Source organism: Cervus elaphus, chromosome 23 (genome assembly GCF_910594005.1).
Source record: "Cervus elaphus chromosome 23, mCerEla1.1, whole genome shotgun sequence".
In the NCBI taxonomy this organism is placed as follows: domain Eukaryota; kingdom Metazoa; phylum Chordata; class Mammalia; order Artiodactyla; family Cervidae; genus Cervus; species Cervus elaphus.
In genome coordinates, this window is record NC_057837.1 from 50,449,474 (window position 1) to 50,476,676 (window position 27,203).

The 27,203-nt window shown below is 40.1% G+C and overlaps 1 protein-coding gene across 6 annotated transcripts in view; it reads right to left on the reverse strand.

The window, feature by feature from the left end:
- HAO1 (hydroxyacid oxidase 1) overlaps positions 1 to 27,203 on the reverse strand; it is a 124,560-nt gene that overhangs the window by 71,669 nt on the left and 25,688 nt on the right. For all 6 annotated transcript variants that reach the window (XM_043884672.1, XM_043884675.1, XM_043884678.1 and 3 more), the window contains exons 4-7: positions 18,697 to 18,872; positions 8,397 to 8,488; positions 278 to 436; positions 95 to 164 (exon numbers count right to left, since the gene is read on the reverse strand). In XM_043884672.1, the coding sequence (XP_043740607.1) occupies positions 95 to 164; positions 278 to 436; positions 8,397 to 8,488; positions 18,697 to 18,872 (497 nt within the window). The remainder of the gene's footprint in view (positions 1 to 94; positions 165 to 277; positions 437 to 8,396; positions 8,489 to 18,696; positions 18,873 to 27,203) is intronic.

Below are 27,203 nucleotides of genomic sequence, written 5' to 3' on the forward strand. Positions count from 1 at the left end.
TCTTCCCCCTCAAATTCACTTTTTTTCCACCAAGGAATCTGGCCTAAAGACACCCAGAAGAAATGAAATAGTAAATGATAACACCAAGTCTTACCACTCAGAGCCATGGCCAACCAGAATTCCTCCTTCAGTATCTCAAGGACATCCTGAACACCTTTCTCTCCCTAAGCAAGAAGACATAGATCTTTTGAGTAAGTCTGTATGACTGGTTTCCTGAATTTATTTCACAGTTGAGTGACTCTGTTTTATATTATTTATTGTTTTGTCCTCCAATTACCTGGGAAGCCAAGCCCCAAATGATCGGTCTCCCCACAAACACAGCCTTGGCTCCCAGGGCCAGAGCTTTCAGAACGTCAGTTCCCTTCCGCACACCGCCATCCAGGAAGACCTCCACCTTCCCTTCCACAGCCTCCACTATTTCTGGCAGAGCATCAATCTGTGGAGAGAAGAGGTCAGTGAAGTGATACTGTGCATGTTGAATTGTTCCCTAACTCAACTTCCACAGGCCACCAACCATCCAATTAGCACTGAGAGTAGGAAAGGCTAGGCTTAGAATCAACAGTAAAATCATTCCCTCCTAAAATAAAAGAAGTGCAAATGCTAGCAACCAAAGACCAGCTAAATTTGGAACTGAGTGGCTTATTTTTCTGTCGAAGTCCAAGATTATTTTTTTTATTCCTGATGTGTGTACATGCATGCTAAGTCGCTTCAGTCCTGTCCGACTCTGTACGATCCTATGGACTGTAGCCTGCCAGGCTCCTCTATCCCTAGGATTCTCCAGGCAAGAATACAGGAGTGGGTTGCCATGCCCTTCTCCTGGGGATCTTCCCAACTCAGGGATCAAACCCGTGTCTCTTAAGTCTCCTCCAATGGTAGGCCGGAGACGTATAGTAGGTAGGTGGCACTAATACCACCTGGGAAGTCCTTATTCCTGATATACGGATTCAAATATCATGATCCAAATATGTATATATATGTATGTATACAGAACTAAAAATACATAATCAGCTTAAAAGACACAGAGCTACTCTTTATTAAATACATAAATACAAATGAAGTATCTTCCTCATATAAATTATTCTGAACATTAATTTACTCATTGAAAATCAATTGTTAAAATTCATACCCAGACTGTGGTAGAAGCAATGGTATATAAAAATGCAAACACTATCAGTCACAAAAAAATTTAGTCTCTGATTTTCCCACCCAAAATATGAGAAAATACATAATATAGCAAATATATATGACAATACAGCAAACATCCAGTTATACATTAGAGAATTCTTCCTGAAAATATTTGTTCTTGCTCTTAAGGAAGATGACTACATGCACTTTGAAAATCCTCATCTTGATTAGCAGTTGATGATGGGCTTATTATATCAGCTCTAGAGAATATAAGAGCCTCATTGAGGTCCATCTGCTAGACTGTATTATTGTTCGTAATTCTTTACACCACTCTGAGCCCACTCTTTTTTTTTTTCTTTTTTTTTTTTTAATTTATTTATTTATTTATTTTTTTCAGTGGGTTTTGTCATACATTGACATGAATCAGCAATAGATTTACACGTATTCCCCATCCCGATCCCCCCTCCCACCTCCCTCTCCACCCGATTCCTCTGGGTCTTCCCAGTGCACCAGGCTCGAGCACTTGTCTCATGCATCCCACCTGGTCTGAGCCCACTCTTTTTCCAAGGTCACTTGGCAGTGTTTCCCAGTTTAAAACACACACACACACACAGTGCACTTATCAATCCTTGACAGTGGCCTTGGCCTTGCAACCTACTTTGCCCAATGACATGTGAACAGAGGTGGAACAGTGCCATTTCAGGGCATGGGCCTTGAAAGACCTCATACATTTCAACTGTCTCTTGCAGCTGTGCCATTTGCCATGCGAGGAAACTCCCCCCCCCCCACCCCACCCCCCCACAGAGCTGAGACCTCCGGAGAAGAAGGAGAGTTGTCCCATCCAAGCCCAGCTGGACCTGAAACTTGGAGAACAGCCACCCAGCCAGTACCAAATCTAGGTCAGCAGACCCCCAGTTGACAAAAAGTTTCATGGAAATAATGGTTTAAATCACTGAGTTTGGAATCTTTTGTTTTTTAGCATCATGTGGTAATAGCTCATAAAGTTGGTTAATAGCCAATATAGTTATAGATAGTAACTGACACAAATAGCTACTTTGGTGTAAATCTTTGCATCTGAGCGTGGAAACAATTCTCATAGCGACCTACTATAGTGACCATAGTAGGTCAAAATCTGCAGAAATTATCCACACTTATCCCCAAGTACTTAAATATAAAATGAAATCCATACATTCAAGTGCAGTTTTTTTAGAAATAATTCTGCTGAAATCACTCAAAACTTTCCTGCTTCTCCCCCAAAATTTGAGAGGCTCAATGTAAAAAGAGTTTTATGTAAAAGACTGAAGACCAAACCCAACTACAGATTTGGAGGAAGTGAAGGCAACAGTTGGAGCACAGCCCCCTAAATGTTTGGCAAGTAACGTGATTTTCCTCTTTTCCTTTCGGCTTTTCTGCCTGGCCAAACATGCTTTGGATCCATTTACATATGTCCCTTTACCTATACATAGTCCTCCTTTTAGAGTCAGGCAAGTTACATCAACATATAAATGCTACAATTTCCAAGTGATGATGCAAGCTATAATTAAGTATATTTCCCCATTTGAAACCAAAACCAAAGAAAAATATTAGCTAGTTTCAGTTCAATACATGTTTTCAAAGTCACGCAAATCAAGTCTTTCAGGATATTTCCAATGCCCAATCTGGCCTAAAAAATAAACTAATAAGGATACTTAAAGTGTGAATCCTGGGTTATAAAATGAAGCCTAGATTGGTGTTTTCCTGTCCGTGGACAAGGAAGTTCTATCCATCACAGAGCATTTCTATCCTCCCTTTCTTCTTCCTGGAGCTGCAGTTTTACTGGGTATATATTATGCAGAATAATTCTGACCAGAGCAGATAAAATAAGTAAATATAGTGAACAAGTCCACTATTTTATGACTTTTCTGTTTCTTTTCAGCTTGCTTCACATCTAAAAGACCATTCATTTCAGCTTTTCTTTTCTTAGTGGTTCCTTAGACAACTAATTGCAGGCTTAGCTCCAGCAAAGTTAAATCTACAGGAAAATATGGTAAGATTCCAATGTACTACTGTTCACTCATCCGTCCATTCACTGATTTATCAAACAGTTTGTTGATGACTTGGTAGATTCCAGGCACCATGCCAGGCAGTTTATGGAATCCAAAAAGAATCCCACAGGGACATGACTCTGGAAGAGCCCCCCTCTTCCCTGTTCCTGCTCAAGGTCCTCCCTGTCCATAAAACTTCCACTCACAGGGTGCTCCCATCTTTCTACCTTCTTAAAGCATCCAGTCCTACACTCATGATTTCTGACATTTTAGGCATTAAAACACTTCAAAGGTTCCAAACCAGATCAGTTGAGCACAAACAAACAGATAAAGCCAGAGGTGCTTTAGCTAACAATGAAGAAGACAGATTCCAGGCCACTGCCCGCAAGTCCTCCTCCGACTCTCTACCCACCATGCTTCAGGCAGCCCTGGCTGGAAGTGGTGGTGTGAGTTCTAATAAACAGTGTGAGTTCTACTAAGCACGTTTAGAAAACCCCTGGTCCATATATGTCTGGCTGATGGTTTGCCATTGCAGAAATGGCTGCGGCCATCTCCCACCCTATCTTCATATCCTTGCAGTGCAACATTTCTGCTCCTCCCATCATGAGGGAGAAATGAAGTCAGAAAAGTCTATTTCCTCACCCTTTGAATCTGAAGTGGCCGTATGACTAGCTTCCACCAACAAAAGAAGAAAGAAGTGACAGTCTGCCTGTTCTAAGCATAGAGCTCAAGAGGCTTAGATATTTCCACTTGCTCTCCTTGTGAGACCCAGCCCATCTAACATTCTAGATGTGAGAGACAATGCAGAGCCATCCCTGCTGAGGTCATCCTACACCAGTCTGCCCTTGTAGACTCAGCAGCTGACCACAGACATGTAAAAGTGAGCCCAGCCAGGAACACAAAACCTCTCTGAGGATCTCAGGTCAAATGGACAGTTCACAAAGTTATGACATGAATCAATGGCTATTGAATTTTAGCCAGTAGATTTCAGAGTGGTTTGTTACACAGCAAAAGCTAACTTTTGATAAATCAAATGGTTCTCAAATGAAGAATATAATGAATCCTTTTCAGAAGGAAAAAATGAAATTTCTGATGTCATAGAATATACCCAAGGACTCAATTTTAGAAACACTGATTTAACAACCCAAAGTTTATTTTATGAAAATTTTTCGAAGTTGAAAATTTTCACTAGAAAAGAATGTCATATTTTTAAGTTTAAGGGCTTCCCTGGTGGCTCAGTTGGTAAAGAATCCACCTGCATGTGGGAGACCTGGGTTTGATCCCTGGGTTGGGAAGATCCTCTGGAGGAGGACATGGCACCCCACTCCATTAATCTTGCCTGGAGAATCCCCATGGACAGAGGAGCCTTTGTGGGCTACAGTCCATGGGGTCACAAAGAGTCAGACACGACTGAGTGACCAAGTACAAGTTTGGATCCAGTTAGCTTCAAAAAAAATTTTTTTTTCATAAAAAAGGAAAAAACAAAAAAAAGTTCCTAGGGTTCAAAGACTCCGCATAATCTGTCTTTAGATCCCAGTTTGAAATGATCTAGTATTGTGGATTTTGGAAATATACTGATTCTGCCATATCATTCTCTAATTACCTCAGGACTAGTCACTGGCACATTATTACCTTCAGAGTAAGGATCTTAATGTGAACTTATTTTTTTAAGGCAGATGTTAAATTATTTATAAAAGCATACACTACTGAATTATCAAAGTTCTTCGAAGGAAATATGTTATTCTTTTCTTTTATTGGAGTATAGTTGTTTTACAATGTTGTGTTAGTTTCTGCTATATAGCAAAGTGAATCAGCTATGTGTTTCCATATATCCCCTCTTTTTTGGATTCCCTTGCCATCTAGGTGACCACAGAGCATTGAGTAGAGTTCTCTGTGCTATACAGTCAGTTCTAATTAGTTATCTATTTTACATATAGTAGTGTATATATGTCAATCCCAAAAAAACATTGACACCAAGGTGGGAGGGAGGGGGGGATATATCCCACCTCCCACCTTGGTGTCAATATGTTTGTTCTCTATGTCTGTGTCTCTACTTCTGCTTTGCAAATAATATGAACTTATTTTTAAACTCTTTGCTGGAACAGGCCATGGTTCTCAACAGCACTGTATTACTATGGACTGCAGTCAAACTCCTGATCCGGGACTCTTAGTGATAAGTATTTCTCCATACAAGGAAACTCTGTGATTTATAGAAATGCAGAAATCATACAATCCAGACATTTAATTTTTGCAACCAACACAACATTATGCAGAGACTGGAAAGCTGAAAAGTCTGAGCAACTTGCCCACCCAGCTCTCACCCCTCTAGAGGCAAGAAAAGGACTTGAACCCAAGACTCTGGGCTCATTTCAATGCTCTTCCAGTAAAATCTCACTGCCTCTTTGGCTCTGAGTTATGATGTCACAGAGTGTGCAAGAGAGTAAGTCCTTCTGTGTATCTACTGAGAAGTTCTATATCGCAGCCTCCTCCAAGTCTTTTGCCAAATGCCTGAAAACCAACATACTGAGAGAAAAACACCTTCACTATGAACTTAATCCTGCTTCACATTTCTCTCATCATCATGCACCTTAAATTTGCTCTAAAGTAGGAGGCAAACTCAAGCAAGTATCTCCTCTCAGGCACACATCATGCAAAGGGGAGGGTCATTGTTTATCTTAAAACAGTCTCTGAGACCACAACTCAAAAAGCCCTTTTAGATAAGTTTCCATATCCCCTCAGCCAAAAGGAAATAAACCACACCATTCAGATATTTTTCCCTTAAAATCTAGTTAGATTTGATTTCAGTAGATTTAGATTTTATTTTTAGAAAACAAACTTAATTTGGCCTGCCCACTAAGTCCACATCTTCATACACAAGAGAGGCATAAATCAGGGGAAAAGCCTTGAACTGTGACCAACTTCTCCTGCCTGCCCAGAGGAGCTCTTCACTCTCCCCTACAGGCAATGTTTAATATCACCTAAAAAGATGGGTCTTTATAAGTAATGCTGAATTGGAAAGAGCTGACAGCTTCCAGTTTTATGATTTTAATTACTGATTCTGTGCAAAGACTTGATTTGTTCCTACCATTAGCCCATTAGTGCTTCAAGAAAATCTCTTGAGTGCAAATGCATGTGCCCAGTAGCCCCTGCCCTCATTCAATCTGTCCTAAGACCTGCACAACATCCATGGATTTAGCTAAATCAACCTGCTATCTTAATGAAACAGTAGTCCACTATGACTTGACTAAATTATTTGAATAAATTTAAATGTTTATCCCAACTAAAACCATCCCATAATAACTATGACTAAATGGTTCTGACAAAAGGGGGAAATGGATATGGTGATCCAGCTCAGAAATGATGAACTAAAGAGTCTATCCACATTATTTCATAGATATATATTTATGTAAGTTTTGTTATATGATGTTAGCTTACTTTGCCTATGATAAATGAGATTATGGAATACTAAAGTTTAAAGGCACCAAAGAAACAATCTAATCAATTTTTTTAACTTTAAAAATGAAAAAGCTGAGATTTGGAGGGGCTATCCCTCTGCCCCATAGCAGGTCAGACCCTTCTCTCTTTCCTTGGCTCTCATAATTATCCAGGCCACCTTATTGGTCTTCCTGCTCCCTGTCATGCCACAGTCCAATTTGTGGTACTTGTGTTGCTGCTAAATCAAGGCTTTTCTATTGCATATCTAATGACTCATGATATTTAATATTCAAAGACCCCCTCCCTGACCTGTCCAAGCAGGCATATTTCTCAGGCGCCCAACACCCACCAGATACTGCAAACAAAACGGATTCCTTGTTATTCCCCAAGAATATCTCAGTCTTTCCCATTCCACTTTCACACTCACACTAGTGAAGGCAGGAGTTCATATGAGGACAAAGCAGAGGTGAAAGGCAGCTGCAATCCCACTGCCTCATCTAAAGAAATCCTGGACACATTCTCACAATGGACAGCATATAAGGGAACCCCACACCACCCCACCTACAGCTTCTGGCCTTCATTCTCGATCAGGGATCCATGAAGTACGCCCCTGGATATATGTCTGTCTCCATGACTTTTGATCCATTTCTGGGCTCTGCAATACTTTATCTAAAGTCAATCCATGGCTGGGCCCTTCACTCCTGGCCTTGGGAGCCGATTACTCACTTTTACTGTTTTAACTCTATCCCACACCATTCCAGCCAGTTAGTTTACTTCTGTATCTGGATTCTGACTCTGATTTGTCCAGCACAGGGTATATAGTGCATATAAATTCACAATGGATTTTCTCAGTAGCTGTCAAAAATACTAGTGCTTCAGTTTCCCTGGTTCCACGAGATTCTAATGGATGGATTCAGGATGCAGACTGGGAATTAGGATTCTTTAAAGTTCCCAAGAGATTCCAATGTGCAGCCAAGGTAGTTCAAGCTCCAACAGGAAACCTCTCCCAGGCCACAGGATTTCTGCCTCCTTTCCCCACCTGCCCTCACTCTGCAGCTCTTCAATCCCCACCTCCAAGAAACTCATGGGATAATCTTTTCTTCCCTACTCCAATTTACAATATTCCTCTCAGTATACCTAAAAATATAGGAATAATCCCTGCCTACAAATGGCTACTTACTCAACACAGATGACTTTACAAATAGACTTTACAAACAAATAGTTTACAAACAACTAGAATAATAATCTAATTTAGATAGATACCCATGTGCTCGTGCACATGCTGAGTCACTAAGTCGTGTTGGAGTCTTTGCAACCCCATGGACTGAAGCCCACCAGCCTCCTCTGTCCATGGGATTTTCCAGGCAAGAACACTGGAGTGGGTTGTCATTTCCTTCTCCAGGGGATCTTCCCAACCCAAGGATTGGACCCACTTCTCCTGCATTGGCAGACAGATTCTTTACCACTGAGCCACCTGGGAAGCCCAATTTAGGTAGCTCTGTGTGTGTGTGTGTGTGTGTGTGTGCTAAGTTGTGTCTGACTTTTTGCAACCCCATGGACTTTAGCCTGCCAGGCTCTTCTGTCCATGGGATTTTCCAGGCAAGAATACTGGAGTGGGTTGCCATTTCCTAGTTAGGGGATCTTCCAGACCCAGGGAGCAAACCACTAAACTTAAAATATGAGATCTTACATATATTCCTACATATTCTGAGTATTCATACAAAAATATATACACAAAGAGGGGTAGTCACAGAGATGGTCAAAACTGAGATAGAAATGGGAATTCCAATGGAGGCATTTGCCAAAACTCACAGTGGCTGGCACCCCGTCAAGCTGTCGAGCCCCATGATTTGACACCAAGATCCCATCCAAACCGTGTTTAACTGCCGTCTTGGCATCATCACCTAAAAAGAGTAATACAACCACGGTATGGAAAAGGCAACTTAATAAAAGTCTTGAATTTTGAAGCCACAGCATCCCCATCAAAGGGGCCCCGACCTGATACATATGTATCTTGCTCAGAAATTTTAGCACAGACATACACCCAAGGGTTAAATCTAGAATTATATTGATGATTTCTTTGGCCAAAAACGGTTAACATTTGAAACAGCTTAACGATGAAATAAAACTATCAATAGACGGCAAATTGACATGCAGTTAAAATGTATTTATCCTCATAAGGAAATACCCTTGCTAAGTGTTTTTTATTATTATTAACAAGATTAAATTATTTAGCATTCAACATAATTACTCCTCCAAAATTTGAATAACATAAAAGAACATATAAGTAGCAAGCAGTTTATGTGATGAACAAGTCTATTTCAAAAATATTCTTTAATACAAAGCTTTAGCTTCAGTAATTATTTTAAGTAATAGCATTCTATAATTAAACGTATTTTGTCCATTGAAGCATATAAAAATGTAACAGTCAAATGATATGCTACGTCTTTAACCATTCTTCAAAATATATTGATTTTTGAAAATGTGGTTTTAAATTTGACTAACATACTCTGAAATCAATTTCAAATCTTTTAAAAATATTTTACATCTTTAAACTATTATTTTCAGGATTCTCCCAATAAAAGCTATTTGCTAACAGAATCATGAAAAGAACACTGCTTCTCAAGTTTAACACTCAAAAATAGCCCAAGGTTGTAGTGAAATCAGATTGTGGAAACTTAAGCTGATAGATACAGAACATTGCGTATATTTATAAATTCAGCAATGGAGATCAAGGGAAGACCTGACTAAGGATAATAAAAAAGAGATTCATAGGAGAATTTGTAATTTGGATTATTTGAAAATTTGATTCTTTAAACCACCATTTTTCACACTGTGTTTCATGGAATTTTAAAATATTCCCACTTTTCAAAATAAAGCTAGAAATATTTTTGTTCTAAAATTATAGGCATATGAAAATGTTAAACCCATGTGGCATAGACAATGTCTTTAAAAGGACAATGTCTTTAAGGACAATGTCCTTAAAAATTCATAGGTTGAAGTTTTAACCCTTAATGGGATCGAATTTGGAGATGAATACTTTGAGAAGTAATAAGGGTTAGATGAGGTCCCAGGTAGTGCTAGTAATAAAGATCATGAGGGTAAGGCCCTCATCATGGCATTAGTGCCCTTACAAGATTACAACAGAGAGCTTGCCCCTTTCCCTCTCCACGCTCACAAGGGAGAGGTCATGTGGGCACACAGCATCAAGGTGACCTCTGCAACTCAAGGGAAGAGCCTTCACAAAAACCAACCATGCTGGCAACCTTATCTCAGACTTCCAGCCTCCAGAAGAATGAGAAAATAAATTTCTGCTTTAAAACACTCCCTGTCTCAGGCTATTACATTTTGTTATAGCAACTTGAGCCGACTAAGACATTGTGTCATCATGATATTATTATTACTAGCAGAGAATAGTATATATAAGGAATATATACTATACAGTGTGCATGCTAAGTCACTTCAGTTGTGTCTGACTCTTTGCGACCCCATGAACTGTGGCCTGTCAGGTTCCTCTGTCCATTGGCTTCTCCAGGCAAGATACTGGAGTGGGTTGCCACGCCCTTCTCCAGGGGATGGTTCCAACCCAGAGATCGAACCCACATCTATTCCATCTAACATGCATTGGCAGGCTGGTTATTTACCACTAGCACCTCATGAGAAGTCCATATACTATATATACTATACTATATATATGTTAGGCTTCACAGATGGTGCTAGTGATAAAGAACCCTCCTGCCAATGCTGGAGATGTAAGAGACATGGGTCCTATATAAGAAATGTATAGTGTGTGTGTGATGCCCTTCAGTTCAGTTCAGCTGAGTTGCTCAGTCATGTCTGATTCTTTGCAACCCCATGGACTGCAGCATGTCAGGCCTCCCTGGCCATCCCCAACTCCCAGAGCTTGCTCAAACTCAGGTCTGTCAAGTCAGTGATGCTACCCAGCCATCTCATCCTCTGTTATCCCCTTCTCTTCCTGCCTTTATCTTTCACAGTATCAGGGACTTTTCCAATGAGCCAGTTCTTCGCATCAGGTGGCCAAAGTATTAGAGCTTCAGCTTCAGCATCAGTTCTTCCAATGAATATTCAGGGTTGATTTCCTTTAGGATTGACTGGTTTGATCTCCTTGCTGTCCAAAAGACTCTCAAGAGTCTTCTCTAACACCACAACTCTAAAGCATCAATTCTTCGGTACTCAGCTCTATTTGTGGTCCAACTCTCACCTCCATACTTGACTACCGAAAAAACCATAGCTTTGATTAGATGGACGTTTTCAGCAAAGGAATGTCTCTGCATATTAAGTAATGTCTCTGATTTTTAATACACTGTCTAGGTTGGTCATAGCTTTTCTTCCAAGGAGCAAGCGTCTTAATTTCATAGCCACAATCACCATCTGCGGTGATTTTGGAGTCCAAGAAGATAAACTCTCTCACTGTTTCCATTGTTCCCCCATCTATTTGCCATGAAGTGATGGGACCAGAAGCCATGGTCTTAGTTTTTTGAATGTTGAATTTTAAGCCAACTTTTTCACTTTCCTCTTTCACCTTCATCAAGAGGCTCTTTGGTTCCTCTTCACTTACTGCGATAATGGTGGTGTCATCTGCATATCTGAGGTTATTGATATTTCTTGCAACTTGTGCTTCATCCATCCTGGCATTTTGCACGATGTACTATGCATATAAGTTAAATAAGCAGGGTGACAACATACAACCTTGATGTACTCTTTTTCTCAATTTGAAACCAGTCCATTGTTCCAAGTCTGATTCTAACTGTTGCTTCTTGACCTGCATACAGATTTCTCAGGAGGCAGGTAAGGTGATCTGGTATTCCCATCTTTTTTTAGGAATTTTCCAGTCTGTTGTGATCCACACAGTCAAAGGATTTGGTATAGTCAATAAAGCAGAATAAGATGTTTTCCTGGAATGCTCTTGCTTTTTCGATGATCCATTGGCAATTTGACTTCTGGTCCCTCTGTCTTTTCTAAATCCAGCTTGAACATCTGGAAGTTCTCAGTTCAAACACTGCTGAAGCCTGGCTTGGAGAATTTTGAGCATTACTTTGCTAGCATGTGAGATGAGTGCAATTGTGCAGTGGTTTGAGCATTCTTTGGCATTGCCTTTCTTTGGGACTGGAATGAAAAGTGACCTTTTCCAGTCTTGTGGCCACTGTTGAGTTTTCCAAATTTGCTGACATATTGAGTGCAGCATTTTCACAGCATCATCTTCTAGGATTTGAAATAACTCAACTGGAATTCCATCACTTCCACTAGCTTTGTTCATAGTGATGCTTCCTAAGGCCTACTTGACTTCAGACTCCAGGATGTTTGGCTCTAGGTAAGTGATAACACCATCATGGTTATCTGGGTCATGGAGATCTTCTTTGTATAGTTCTTCTGTGTATTCTTGCCACCTCTTGTTAATATCTTCTGCTTCTGTTAGGTCCATATCATTTCTGTCCTTTATTGCGCCCATCTCCACATGAAATGTTCCCTTGATCTCTCTAATTTTCTTGAAGCCCTTATCATTTGGATACTAGACATGGAACAACAGACTGGTTCCAAATAGGAAAAGGAGTACGTCAAGACTGTATATTGTCACCCTGATTATTTAACTTATATGCAGAGTACATCAAGAGAAACACTGGGCTGGAGGAAGCACAAGCTAGAATCAAGATTGCTTGGAGAAATGTGAATAACCTCACATATGCAGATGACACCACCCTTATGGCAGAGAGTGAAGAGGAACTAAAGAGCCCCTTGATGAAAGTAAAAGAGGAGAGTGAAAAAGTTGGCTTAAAGCTCAATATTCAGAAAACTAAGATCATGACATCTGGTCCCATCACTTCATGGCAAATAGATGGGGAAACAGTGGAAACAGTGGCTGACTTTATTTTTGGGGGCTCCAAAATCACTGCAGATGGTGATTGCAGCCATGAAATTAAAAGACACTTACTCCTTGGAAGGAAGGTTATGGCCAACCTAGACAGCTTATTAAAAAGCAGAGACATTACATTGCCAGCAAAGGTCAGTCTAGCCAAGGCTATGGTTTTTCCAGCGATCATGTATGGATGTGAGAGTTGGACTGTGAAGAAAGCTGAGCACTGAAGAATTGATGTTTTTGAACTGTGGTGTTGGAGAAGACTCTTGAGAGTCCCTTGGACTGCAAGGAGATCTAACCAGTCCATCCTAAAGGGGATCAGTCCTGGGTGTTCACTGGAAGGACTGATGCTGAAGCTGAAACTCCAATACTTTGGCCACCTTATGCATAGAGTTGACTCATTGGAAAAGACCCTGATGCTGGGAGGGATTGGGGGCAGGAGGAGAAGGGGACGACAGAAGATGAGATGGCTGGATGACATCACTGACTCGATGGATATGAGTTTGAGTAACTCTGGGAGTTGGTGATGGACAGGGAGGCCTGGCGTGCTGTGATCCATGGAGTCGCAAAGAGTCGGACACGACTGAGCGACTGAACTGAACTGAACTGAACTGAACCATCGTCTTTTATGTTTTGAAATTTCTGAAGTGCCTTGTGATGCTAAAGGCAGAGTCTCCCCTGGGCTGGAGTACAAACCCCTGAGAAACCCCGTGGCTTCCAGCTCCTCACCACCCTGCACCCCTCCAAGGCACCAGCAGGAGGCAGAGACCAGTCCCCTGGACACCCCGGGACCCCAGCAGACCTTACCCATCTTCAGTGGCTAGTGGGTGAGTGTCACAAACAGAACTCCAGTGATTCCTCTGGCTTTCAGCTTCCACTTTTCATCCCTCATCTCTGTCACACTTACACTCTAGACACTAGAACCCCTCAAGCACCCTATGATATGACTTGCTCCTGCCTTCAGGGTTCTCACAAAGACTATCTACAGGGGCAGTTTTCTTTTCATTTTCCTGCTGTCAATATGCTCAATATGTCAATACGCTTTACATTTTGTTTCTTTCATAAATGTCTTGAAGTTTCTCTGCTGTTTGTGCCTTCCTTTCCTTTGCTGTCATAAGTGTTATGCATACTTGGATTTCTGTACTTTAATTTCAGTAGGGTCTTAAATTTGATAAAATGGTACATATGTGCTGAATCTATCATTTTGAACTAGAAGCCCAATATGCTATGACACTATCATTTAAAACATGTTTAGGAAATGGTTCTCTAAAGACACAGACTTGTATGCTATCCAGGAGAACTTTCTACGATGATGGAAATGTTCTACATCTGTGTGGTTCCATACAGTAACACAAATAGCTGTAGAGAAATAGAAGTGTGGCAGTGTAAATGAGAAACTGAATTTTACTTTTGTTTAATTTTAATTGACTTGAATAGCCACACTTGGCTAGTGACTGCCATATTGGCTAACTGAGTTTTAATGTTTGCATGCGTTTACCCACTCTAATAAAGAGATGTACCATGGTATTTTTTTATGTCTAGATGTATCAATACCTATAAGTAACTTTAACAAACAATGTAAAATGTAATTGGAATTGCTCTGGTTATCTAATTGCATGTGTGATACGAAACATAAAACTCAAAAGTTAAAAAATTAAAATATTTGAAATATATTTTATGAACCTCATGATCAAAGATATATGTAATCCTCTGATTTATAATGCGAATACTTGCCACCAGGTAGCTATAACCTGTGTCTTAAGATATTGAATACTGTCAATATACTGATCCTACACAGTATGAAAAAGAGATTAACCCCTTACGTTTGGTAGTAAGACCACCTAGATTTGAATCCCATATCTGCTACATGCTTGCCATGTAAGTGGCAAATTGCTTAACTTATTTGGTGCATCAGTATATTAAACCACAAAATGGAGATAAAGATTCAAATATGATTGATTTGTGGATTAAATAAGTCGAATGAGCTCTTAGAAAGTACCTGACACATATTGAGCACTCAGATAAATATGATTATTATTATTTTCAGCTGATGGTACAGGGAATATTAACTAAGAATGTGAATAGGTAGAGGAAGATTTATTTGCTGGATACTTTTGGCAAGTCTGTTTAAGTTTTGTTTATAACAATAAATTTTCATCCTAGTGAGGATTATGATTATTATGAGCTTTTCATTTTGAAGGAAGTGCTATTTAAGTCTTAATTTGTTGTCTTCTATCATCTCAAATGGTTTTCTGTGTTCTACCAGGCAGTGCTGGGAATGTAGGGAGAAATCACTGAATGGTTTGCTCAGAAGATGGAATCATGAGTATGTAGAGAAAAAATGAAAGTAATCATTTATGACCATTTATGTATCCTTCTCCTTAGTTGTTTATGTAATCTTATTGACATTTTATTTTAACCCAGAGAGAAAAACAATGTTTTCTTAACAAGAGAGTCAAAGTGATCATAGTAAATGTTCATGAATCTTGGATATTTTCATTAACGTTTAGAGTTTACTGGTATGACATTCCACAATTGTTAATTTGCCGGGTAATACACTAACTGATTCACAAACACAATGGTCAATAGTGAATAGCACTGTTTGCTATCTTATTAATACATTATTTCCATACTTAATCTTAAATACCAAAGTAAGTACTCAAGATTTAGAGTAGTATTATCTTCTATCTATTGTCAAGGCCTTGGACAACAGACATATAGCAGAACTCTATGCTATTTCAGCAGGAGCTTAGTAACTCAATCCTAGCTTCATGGCAGCAGTTTTGAACACAATTCAGGAACACTGAGTGAATATTCTTTGAGAATGTCTTTAAAAACTATAGATAGGATAATAATGAGTTAAAGAAGTCTCTGAGAAGCCAAAAACCACTAGAGAAGTGAGATAGCCTAGTTTTAAATTTTTTAATTAGAAGAAAATTCTGAAAAGCTCATGCCTTTGTTTATAATGCCATTTGTTAGCGTGAGTTCTGAAGAAAACCTAACCCTGTCTCAAGTACATATTTGGAGTTTGTGTTGAAGTTTCCAAAGACAGAGTTTAACCACAGCAAGAGATTGCATCTTGCTGTCATTAGAATGCAATCCTTAAAATGGTGGTAAGGGGGGATGTTTCATTGAGATCTTCTCAGTAGCCTGTGATTTCATGTCCCTACAAACATAATCTGTACCTTTCTGGGAAAAAGAAAATGAAAAAAGATAGATGACTCTTAGTCAATCCATGTAACTTCTGGATGAAGATCTGTGAAATAATGAGACCTGAATTTCCCAGAATTGGCCTTACCACTCCCGCCTCCCCTCCACCCAGACTGAATCTATGCACCACTTAATGTAGTTGTTGTCATAGTGATGATTCTTGTTTGTTAAATAAATGAAGTAAATAGTTACAGAGAAGCTACACAATGTAAACTGCACATGTACAAATAAGTTATTTCCTTTCAAATGCCAAATGCCCAGTCTCTTCTTCTCTTGCTTTTGAGCTCTCTCTAATTATACATATTCATGCAGTTTTGCCTAAGTATTTTACTCAATAAACATTCAGGCTGTCTACTGAGTGAAAAACACATAACATAAGAAAGAAAAAAGAGAAGTAATGGTGGTGGTAGTGGTCCTTGGTGTAATGGCCACAGAATGATGTTCTTGAAGTCAATACATTTTTCAACATAACATGTGATAGTAAAGTCTCATTCAATAGATTCATATCATATCCTAGAGGACAAAGTTGTAGAAAATTAGGTATATTGGGAATCCAAAATTGAAAAGTTGGTTAAAAATTAAATTGGTGATTTTACACCAACTGCTGTGAGCCTTCTGTGATAAGAGTGATTAAATACTTGAAACAGCATTTTTTAAATAATTTTTAATTATTTTTAAATAATTTTTAAATAATTTTCTAAATGGATTACACCCTTTTGATTTCCTCACTGACACTACTGTGAAGTGAAAGTGAAAGTAGCTCCATCATGTCCAGCTCTTTGCGACCCCATGGACAATACAGCCCATGGAATTCTCCAGGCCAGAATACTGGAGTAGGTAGCTGTTCCCTTCTCCAGGGGATCTTTCCAACCCAGGGATCGAACTGAGGTCTCCTACATTGCAGGTTGACTCTTTACCAGCTGAGCCACAAGGGAAGTTCAAGAATTCTTTGAAGTGGGTAGCCTATCCCTTTTCCAGTGGATCTTCCCGACCCAGGAATCAAACCAGGGTCTCCTGCATTGCAGGTGGATTCTTTACCAGCTGAGATACCAGGGATTAGCCACAATTCTTACCCAGGTTACAGCAGTTTCCTAAATTGCTTCCCTGACCACAGTTAGGCCACCTCCATTGAGTCAGCCCATTATACAAAGCTTGCTTTTTCTACATTGCTAATCTGATGAGGCTGTTTCCCTCATCAAGATTTTTAGTGGTTCTCAACCATCTTAAAGTCTGCATACTCTAGTATGGCTTATATAGTTTAACATTGTTACTTGTGACTGCTGTATTTCGTCATGACCGAAGTCTGAAAAAGAGTCTTTTGACCTGATGTCAAGACAAAAGTCAAGGATCATCTTCCATTCTGGAATGAAACCTTCCGTAAATCACTTTTATAACTGTCCAAAATACTATTTAAGCCACACCCTTACAGTGCATAGATTTCAATCTCAGCACCTACAACATCTTATCTCATCCAAATTCTTGTTTTTATGTCTGTCCCTTCCAAGAATGAGATGTCCTTTGGCCAAGGATCTCAAATTATTGTCTTTTATTTTAGCACACAGTAAGCATAGTAAATGTTTATGAAATGAGTGAGTGAATAAGTGAATGAATGAGAAAATAAATGGGACAGATCCTTGGGGTTAATATTTCAGTACCTACAGTGGAATATAGCTACAGAAAGTAGCACTAACAATCATGGACTACAGTATGAATGCAAGCAAGGTCAGAGAAACTGTTGTTTAAAGGTGTCTGTAATATCAGTATATACTCAAAAAAGTATAATCCACAGAAATTTTGAACTGACAATAGTCTATAGAAAAGAATATAACAGTATCTTTTAAAAGCACAGATTAAGACAGATCAGGATTTAAACGTATCTTCACTACTTAAAAGCTTCATTGTGAAAAGTGAAAGTTGCTCAGTCGTGTCCAACTCTTTGCAACCCCATGGACTAGTCCATGGAATTCTCCAGGACAGACTACTGGAGCGGGTAGCCGTTCCCTTCTGTAGAGGATCTTCTTAACCCAGGAATCGAACCCAGGACTCCCACACTGCAGGTGAATTTTCACCATGTGAGTTACCAAGAAAGCCCAAGAATACTGGAGTGGGTAGCCAAGCTTCATTAGGCCCATTCTTTTACTCACGTTAGCTTATTTTTGTGTCCATACTATTGAATAAAGTCAGGGGCATCCCCAGAGCTTTATAAATAAGGGCCATGGTACTCATACATATTCAAGTAAAACCAATGAAAAAGTTTTGAATCTAAGCCATAGTTAACCCTGAGATAGGTTAATAGAGTCTCATCACAGAGCCACTTACTTAAACATTTCCATTTGAAATTATATGTTTGCGGCAGTTATCTACATAACTGTTATCTACATAACAGTTTTCAAAGGCAAGAAAATATTTTTGTGGGTGAACACATTTACATTCCAAATTATTATATTCATTGGTACCTCCCTGTAGGATTTGCATACATGTGGATGCTGGGGGATTTCTCAAGTTTCTTAACAACCATGGCTTGATATTTGAAGATTTTAATGTTCTAGTCCACCATTCTTTAAAGAGAGGTGATATGGGATACCACACTCAAAAAATCAGTTCTAGTCATTGGTACTGGGAGGGAACAGGAGAAAAATACAAAGGGCTCTTAAACATATCTGGCTGTCATAATATCTTCCTTGGGACTTCTTATTGATCTGAGAGCAGTTGTTGGCAGTTTTTAGCCAAAGCGACAAACTCAAGACCTTCTACCTAGGTTTTGTCAAGCTCTGTGATTCAATGGCATCCAAAATAAGGCAATCACACTACTTTATAAAAAGTAACTTTTTACTTCATAAGAGCCCTGTTCTCCTTCAGAAGGAAGACACATTTAGTCATTAATGTCAAATGCGAGAACTGAAAGATGGATTTATATTTCCATATTAATTATTTGGAAATAATTGATTGTTTTCCCTTAAAGTATCATGATCATATCCATAAAGAATCATAAAATCAGAGTGAACTCAAGTAGAGAAATAAACAAACCTCTCAAAATGCCTTTTGCAACAATGGGCAGAGATGTCAGTCTTCTCAGCCATTTAATATCCTCCCAGCTGATGGATGGGTCTATTGCTTTAGCCACATATGCAGCAAGTCCACTTTTATCTCCAAAATTTTCCTTCGAAGAAAATGCTAAATCACTGGTTTCAAAATTTTTCATTCTGAAATAAAGAGATACATAAAGTGAGAAACTTCCCAAATTAGAAGTATCTTTACAATGACTCATTCAATGAAAAAAAAAGAAGGGTACTCTTTTCAAATCAATTGACTGTTCACTCTCCAGGTTGATCACATTTACGTTTTCATGTTTTGATGAGGAGTCCAGGCTAAATTGGACAACTTAGTAGACTTAATTGGTCACTTAAAGTTTATTTTACATCTTATAGTGTAAGATTTTTATATAAATTTATATAACTTTTTATATAAATAAGTGAGATTAAAGGATAAAACTTTGGCCAAGTTCAAATATCTCTACCTTTTTAAGCCAGTCTGTGATATAAACAATCAATTTGATGCTATTTTCAAATGCAATGCATATTAATCATAAGACGAACATTTGCATGGTGCATCACAATTGACAATGGGCATTCATGTACCCACAATATTTTAAAAACTTTTGGAAAATAAAATTCACACTCTATAATTCCTATTTTATACAGAAAATAAAACCAGATTGTAGAACAAGATGCCCCCATGTATTAACTAAGGCAGGATTTGGGTTTCAAACTGATCTCTACTCTTTTTTTTTTTTAAGAATTCTTTTTCTGTGTAGATCATTTTAAAGTCTTTCTATTTCATGCTTTGGTTTCTTGGCTTTGAGGCATGTGGGATCTTAGCTCCCCAACTAAGGATCGAACCTGTAACCTCTGCATTGGAAGTGACATCTTAACCACTGGACCACCAGGAAAGTCTCAGTGTCTCTGACTCCTGATTACATTATCTTCACTCAGATCTCAACGGCACTCTGTCAATTACATCAGGCTTCAGAAATCTTTCAAAGTCCTTTTGGAAAATTCTAGAGGAGATTGGAAATGCAGTATTAACACCTTCTGCCTGTGGTCACTGTAAACTCTTTTCCTTGTCTTGCTGCTACCACGGCGGTAGTGGTGGTGCTGGTGCTGGTGGGCATAGGGAGAAGTGGAAAGTGGTTCCCAGAAGATGAGCTGTCAGCTCTTGCTTTTTTCCTCCTCTATTTACTTGCTTTTTCTGTCTTCTGACTCAGAACCCCCAGTCTTCTAGACAATCCTGATCAGGATATGAGTTTTCCAATCATCAAGACCTTCTTTACTTTGCCTGAGGTGTGATGGTTAGTTTTGTCAGCTTGACTGGGCTAAGGGAAGCTTAGATAGCTGGTAAAACATTACTTCTGGGTATGTCCCTAAGGATGTTTCTAGGTGAGATTAGCGTTTATATCAGTAGATTGAGAAGAGACTGGGCAGGCATCTTCTAATCTGTGGAGGTCCCAAATAGGACAAAAAGGTGGAAGAAGAATAAGTTCATTGTCTCTGTTTGAGCAGGGACATCCATTGTCTCCTACTGTTCACAATGGAGCTATTGGTTGTCAAACCTTCAGGTTTTGACCAGGACTTACACTATGGGCTCTGAGTTTGGGGCCCCTTCAGACTCAGACTGGGACTTATACCATTAGCTCCCCCCATTCTTAGGGCTTCAGGTTTGGGTTGAAACTACTCTGGCTTTCCTGGACCTACTCCTACAACCTGGGCCTCCAGCTTGTAGATAATAGATTGTGGGATTTCTCAGCCTCCTTAATTGTGTGATCAAATCCCTTGTAGTAAGTATCTCTATAGATATAGATACAGATATTTAGATATGGACATGCTATTTGTTCTGTTTCTCTGGAGAACTTGATTAATACATATGACTTTTTCTTGCTCCTGGGGCCTGAGTCACCCTCAACACAGCAGACTCAACTTGTCAAGGATGTTGGTGTACACATACCCCAGCTCCTTCACCCCTGGGCAGATTAACCCTAAGATAGGTTCTACAAGATCTCCCAGAGTTCCCCAGCAGGATTAAGCTTCAGTTGCCCATAGCTGTGACTGTCTCTGTAACATGCCAATTGTTGACCACCTCCCCTCCCTTATACCTATTCCCCACTCCTCTACCAATATTCCTACCATCTTCTAAAGGAAATACTTTTATTTAAATCAGTGGTTCACACTCTTCTCCTAAAGAAACACAAACTAAGACACAACCCCACTGAGTCGCTCCCTTCTCCTATGTCTAATTTTGTTAACTCATCTTATAACAGTATTTCTCTCACTCATCTAGAAGACACTGCAGCTGGCTTACTCTACACCTGAGGTCTTTTCTCTTAGTCTAATATCCCGATATCTTGACTAGATTTTGGAAGTTCTCCAAGGTAGGGACAAAGTCTTCTCTGCCTGTACCTCTGACCATTGATAGGATAGATGGCCTTCTGAATACACACTGGCACCACCCGTGTGACTTAGCTGCCTGGAATCAGCTTAGCAGGCCCAAATAGAACTGCCAACTTCATTTCTCTAAAAGGCTGATTTTGAATGATGACAGTGACCTAGACTCACCTTGCTCTTCTGCACATTATGAATTACTCTGCTAGCCAGTCTCTTCTTTGTGTAAAAGTGAAAGCTATATATGGATCTCTGGCTTAGTCATCAGTCCTTATTCCTTTCCACTGGCTCTGACATTGAACATAGCAAGTATCTTGGAGCCAAGGCTATAACAATTTTTATACAGAGGTTTCAAATTTTTACAAAACTAGGGCTTCCCTGGTAGCTCAGTGGTAAAGAATCTGCCTGCCAGTGTAGGAAACACAGGAGACTTGGGTTCAATCCCTGAGTCAAGAAGATCCCCTGGAGGAGGAAATGGCAACCTACTCTAGTATTCTTGCCTGGAAAATTCCATGGACAGAGGAGCCTGGTGCGCTATAGTCCATGGGACCGCAAAGAGTCAGACATGACTGAGCAACTGAGCACTGAGGTTTAATGCCCTTAACATGCTTACAAATAGCTGGTTGTGTAGCTTAGGCAGCATCTATTATCATAAGGCCATGGACATTCACATCCCATGTAACTGTCTTCAACCACTAGCAAATTTTTCTCAATAAGGATTGACTATGACTCAGGTAGCCACTAAAGGCCACAGAAAATCACAAATCCATGAAAGTCATATATGTATCCATTATTTGCTGAGTTTGGTTTAGATTATAGCTGAAATACTCTAAGCTTCTTTTTTAATCAAACCACTTAATGTTGTATATTTTATCACAGATTTTGGCCTTCTGTGGTCATCCTAACTTGAATTAAGCTAACCTAGTCAACAAACATACCCTTATTATTGGAGGCCTATTCCATTACTTTAAAATGATGTTAAATAATATTAAATGTCAAACTTTTAAATAATATTGTTAACAAGAAAAAGGTCCTGTCTGTCCACTCCATAGCAAAACCAGAGGGGAAAAAAGAATAATATCTGTACGTGTATATTCTCTGCATAGCACCCCACCCCCATCCCAAACAAGCTACACTGTTTCAGCAGGGGTGGGGTGAAAGGGTGAAAGGGATAGGAAAAAACAGAAACATGGATAAAATTATATAAATAACTGTTGTTATTCTTGGATGGCTAAATGCAGATCAACACTTGAATGAATGTTGCCTTACAGAAATTTCAGGGTACAATGAAGCCTTGTTGTTACTCTTAAACGTTGTTCAAAGCCAGAAGCCAAGAAAAAGTTTTCAGATATCTTGACAGAGACCCACGATGGAGTGTTTTAACCATGGCTCCAAAGGAAACCTCCATGAATGCTATTTTTATTAGAATTATGACATATACACAAAAAACACTTAAAGCAGCTTCTGATAACCAAAGTATTTCATTTCTTAAGGAAGGAAAAGGGCAACATCAAAATAATAACAAGATTACTTGGGACTTAATTCTCTGAATCCCAATCTGTTTAACAACCCACAGGCAAGGGATAGGATTTCTTTTTTGTAAAGGATTCATTGTGCCTTGAAAGGCTCCTAAATATACTTTTTAATCTAATATAAAAATGATTTTAGTTTTTAGTAAGTTAACATCATAAAAATGTAACAACTACCAAGGAAAGTTAACATTATTAAATAACCAATAGTAATGTCAGTAATGATGACTATTATTGAGATATCATATGACATTAAAGATAATGTCATATGTCTCCACTGTGGGAAACACATTACAAAATAACAACCAGTAGAACGCATAATATCAGTATAACATGAGAGACATTCAAACTACATAATAGATATTGGTACATGGAACAGCAACTTTTAATACTGTGATTAGGAAAACATTTCTATTTATTGCACAGTCCCGCTAACTTTTTCTTCCATGTGGCTGGTTATTTGGAAGAAAGGTTCAGGGCAAGGATTTTAAGTACGAGCTCAAACCCTTATTCAAGTTCTTATTAGTATTGTTTTATTGGGTAAATCTGTTATGATTTAGTACATTTTTATTCAACATTACTGAGCACCTACTATGTGCCAGTGTTTTAGTAAAATGATCAAAAATACTGGCTATCTAGGTTGACATTCAGAAAATAAACAAGAAACATAATCAATAGGTAATTTGTGGAGCCTGTTAGAACATGCTGCTGCTGCTGCTAAGTCGCTTCAGTCGTGTCCGACTCTGTGCAACCCCATAGATGGCAGCCCACCAGGCTCCTCTGTCCCTGGGATTCTCCAGGCAAGAACACTAGAGTGGGTTGCCATTGCCTTCTCCACTGTTAGGACATAAGTACTGTACAAAATAAAGGAAAAAACAGAGCAGAATAAGAGGGATGTGAGCTGGTAGAGACTTTACTTGAGAGTTTAAATATGGTAATTGGATGTGGCCCCAATGAGAAGCTATCTTGTAAAGGAAACTGGCAGAGTTGTGTCATTGTATCTGTTTCCTGTTGCTGCTATAACAAGCACAACCCTAGAGGCTTTAAAGTGACACAAATTTATTATATTATAGTTCTAGAAGTTCAAACTGCCTCATTGGACTAAACTCAAGGGGTCAATAGGGCTATTTCCCTTCCAGAGGCTTAGGCGAGAATCTCTTTCCTTGACTTTTCCAGCTTCTAGAAACCATCTATATTTCCCTGTTTCCAGATGCTATCACTTCAACTTCTGCTTCTCTCATCACATCTCTTTCTCTGACTCTGACTGTCCTGCATGCCTCTTATAAGGAGCCCTTTCATTACATTAAGCCTCCTGTCATAATCTAGGATAATCATCTCATCTCAAGGTCCTTAACTTAATCACACCTTCAAAGTTCATTTTGCCATGTAAAAAGTAACATATTCTCAGGTTCCAAGGTTCAGAACATAGGCATCTTTGGAAGGTTATTATCCTGCTTAATATTATGTGACTTAACATTGTAACTGTTTTCCTAACCAAATAATTTAGAGGCTATCTGCCATGGAACAACAGACTGGTTCCAAATAGGAAAAGGAGTACGTCAAGACTGTATATTGTCACCCTGCTTATTTAACTTATATGCAGAGTACATCATGAGAAATGCTGGGCTGGAAGAAGCACAAGCTAGAATCAAGATTGCCGGGAGAAATATCAATAATCTCAGAATGCAGATGACACCACCCTTATGGCAGAGAGTGAAGAGGAACTAAAGAGCCTCTTGATGAAAGTGAAAGAGGAGAGTGAAAAAGTTGGCTTAAAGCTCAATATTCAAAAAACTAAAATCATGGCATCCAGTCCCATCACTTCATGGGAAACAGATGGGGAAACAGTGGAAACAGTGGCTGACTTTATTTTTGGGGGCTCCAAAATCACTGCAGATGGTGATTGCAGCCATGAGATTAAAAGACGTTTACTCCTTGGAAGGAAAGTTATGAGCAACCTAGATAGCATATTAAAAAGCAGAGACATTACTTTGCCAACAAAGGTATGTCTAGTCAAGGCTATGGTTTTTCCAGCGGTCATGTATGGATGTGAGAGTTGGACTGTGAAGACAGCTGAGCGCCGAAGAATTGATGCTTTTGAACTGTGGTGTTGGAGAAGACTCTTGAGAGTCCCTTGGACTGCAAGGAGATCTAACCAGTCCATCCTAAAGGGGATCAGTCCTGGGTGTTCATTGGAAGGACTGATGCTGAAGCTGAAACTCCAAGACTTTGGCCACCTCATGCAAAGAGTTGACTCACTGGAAAAGACCCTGATGCTGGGAAGGACTGGGGGCAGGAGGAGAAGGGGATGACAGAGGATGAGATGGCTGGATGGCATCACTGACTCGATGGACATGAGTTTGAGTAAACTCCGGGAGTTGGTGATGGACAGGGAGGCCTGGCATGCTGTGATTCATGGGGTCGCAAAAAGTCAAACATGACTGAGCGACTGAACTGAACTGAACTGAACTGATCTGCCATGTGCAAAGTCCTCCTTCACAAATCGTTTTCTCTCTTTTAGACCCACAACCCAAGATTCCCAACCCAAGATCCCCACACTTATTGTATCTCTATTCTGGTCTCTACCATTCATCCTTATTTTGGTTTCCCAATATAAAGACATGTAGCTTCATCCCTGATGTAAGAAGTGAAGTTAGTTTGCATTGATTTGGGGAAAGAATGTTACAGGCAGAGGGAATAGTCAGTTCTGAGGCTCTAAGGCGCAGGTGTGACTGGCCCCCTGAAAGAACAGGAGGAAGCAGGAGATGCTGGGAAGAGTGAATGAAGATGAGAATGCTGGCAATGAGGTCAGAGAAGGGGATGCCTCATCCACCACTTTTATCCCCAGAAATCTGGGAAGACAGCACGGTCTCATCTCTTTCGCGTGCTGTTTGGCTGTTGTGATGAATACTTCATTTCAGGGCCTAAGGAAGCACGTCCCAGGGCAAATCATCAAAAGGGTAGGTGTCATGATTTACCTTGACCTTAGTCAATGATTGGAAATTTCTTTTAACTGCCTTAGCCCTGCCCCAAAGAGCCAAATTTTAACCCAGAGTAAACAAGCCACCCCCCGCGTGGTGTGGAGATGGACTCGGGTCCCTGACTCAGCGCCCCAGGAGCCAATCTGGTAAACTGACTTCAATCCTCGCCTCTTCCGGGAGCGGATGAGAATTCGTCTTACTCCCCCTCAGTCTCAGGGACCTCCGCGCTGCTCATCATGCACACATCCGTGTGTTTTGCATATGGACCAGGCAGAGATTACCAAACTCCTGAACTCTGGCTGGTCCCAGAAGCCGAGAGTCAGGACCCGCCCCCCCTCTCTCCAGGCAGAGGAAGCCACGAGGGCTGGAAGGAGCCGCTGCTTTACAGACTCATTCTCCTCTGGATTTCCTGCCTCGCGCGCCTGCCAAACCTCATTCTGAACAGCCCGGCTTCACCTTCTCTGAGTCAGGTCAATTGCGGAAAGAAACCTGATTTCATATCAGGCTGTAACAGATGAGCTTTGGGGCAGCACGTGCCCTCCAGCGGAAGCCAGGGCCTCCCATCGGGCGCTCTGCCTTCACTGCTGAACGTGGGCCCCAGGGCGCTGCACACCCCCCTCCCCGAAGCCCGCAGGGACAAACAGCGTCAGTGTGCACTCTGACGGCCAGGGCACCGGCCAGGGGTGTTTCCTGTGTTCCCCATAGCCTAGATGTGTGGCTCATTATTTGATCATCTTCAGAAGGAAGATGTGACAAGCTGGGGAGCCGTGGCCACTCCTCTGCACATGGACAGCTGAAAAGGGCCTTTGTCTCCTGGTCCCTCACGTCATCTGGGCAGGAGCCCGAGAGGAAAGAGGGGGGCGGGAAAGAACAGCAGACTTCCCGCTCCTGGCTGAGTGGCCCTGGCACCCAAGGAGTGAGAGATATGGGCCAGATTTAACACGGGTGTCGTCCCCCATCTAAGTAGATACCACGTGAAACCTGTTTTGTTATTCAGAGCTAGAAACTGCTTCCTAAGCTTAAAGAACAAACCCACTGTATTATTTATTGTTGTCGCCAGCAGTAGAAGTAGCAGTAGAACAGAAGAAGAAAAATAGCAAATTCCTATTCAAATGGTCAAAGGGAAACAATGAGGAACATTTCCTGCCAGAAGCCTAAATACTGGGAAACGACATTTTAGAAAGTCTAAAATCTAAGGTAATCAAAAGAGAGAAATAACGTGAATTCATATCAAGAATTAATATAGATGAATAAGATTTCATATTAAGGACATTTGAAACCATCTACTTTGATGAATTTGGCAAGAAGTAGAAATATGTCAAGAATTTTTGTTTTTGTTCTCTTAGAAAGACAGGGTGTTTGGGTAACTCCATGTCTGGAATGTGTGGAGCAGGGTGATTGATGGCTGTCGGGGGAACACTTCCTCATTCTGCCATTGGGCCATTGAGGATATTATATACAGAAATAAATCCTAAACCTACCTGGAACTATCACAGAGATAACATCACACAGCTCATTTATATATGGTTTAACAGCAAGATTTTATGCACAATAACTTATACTTAAATAGGTATACACACAGAAGAGCT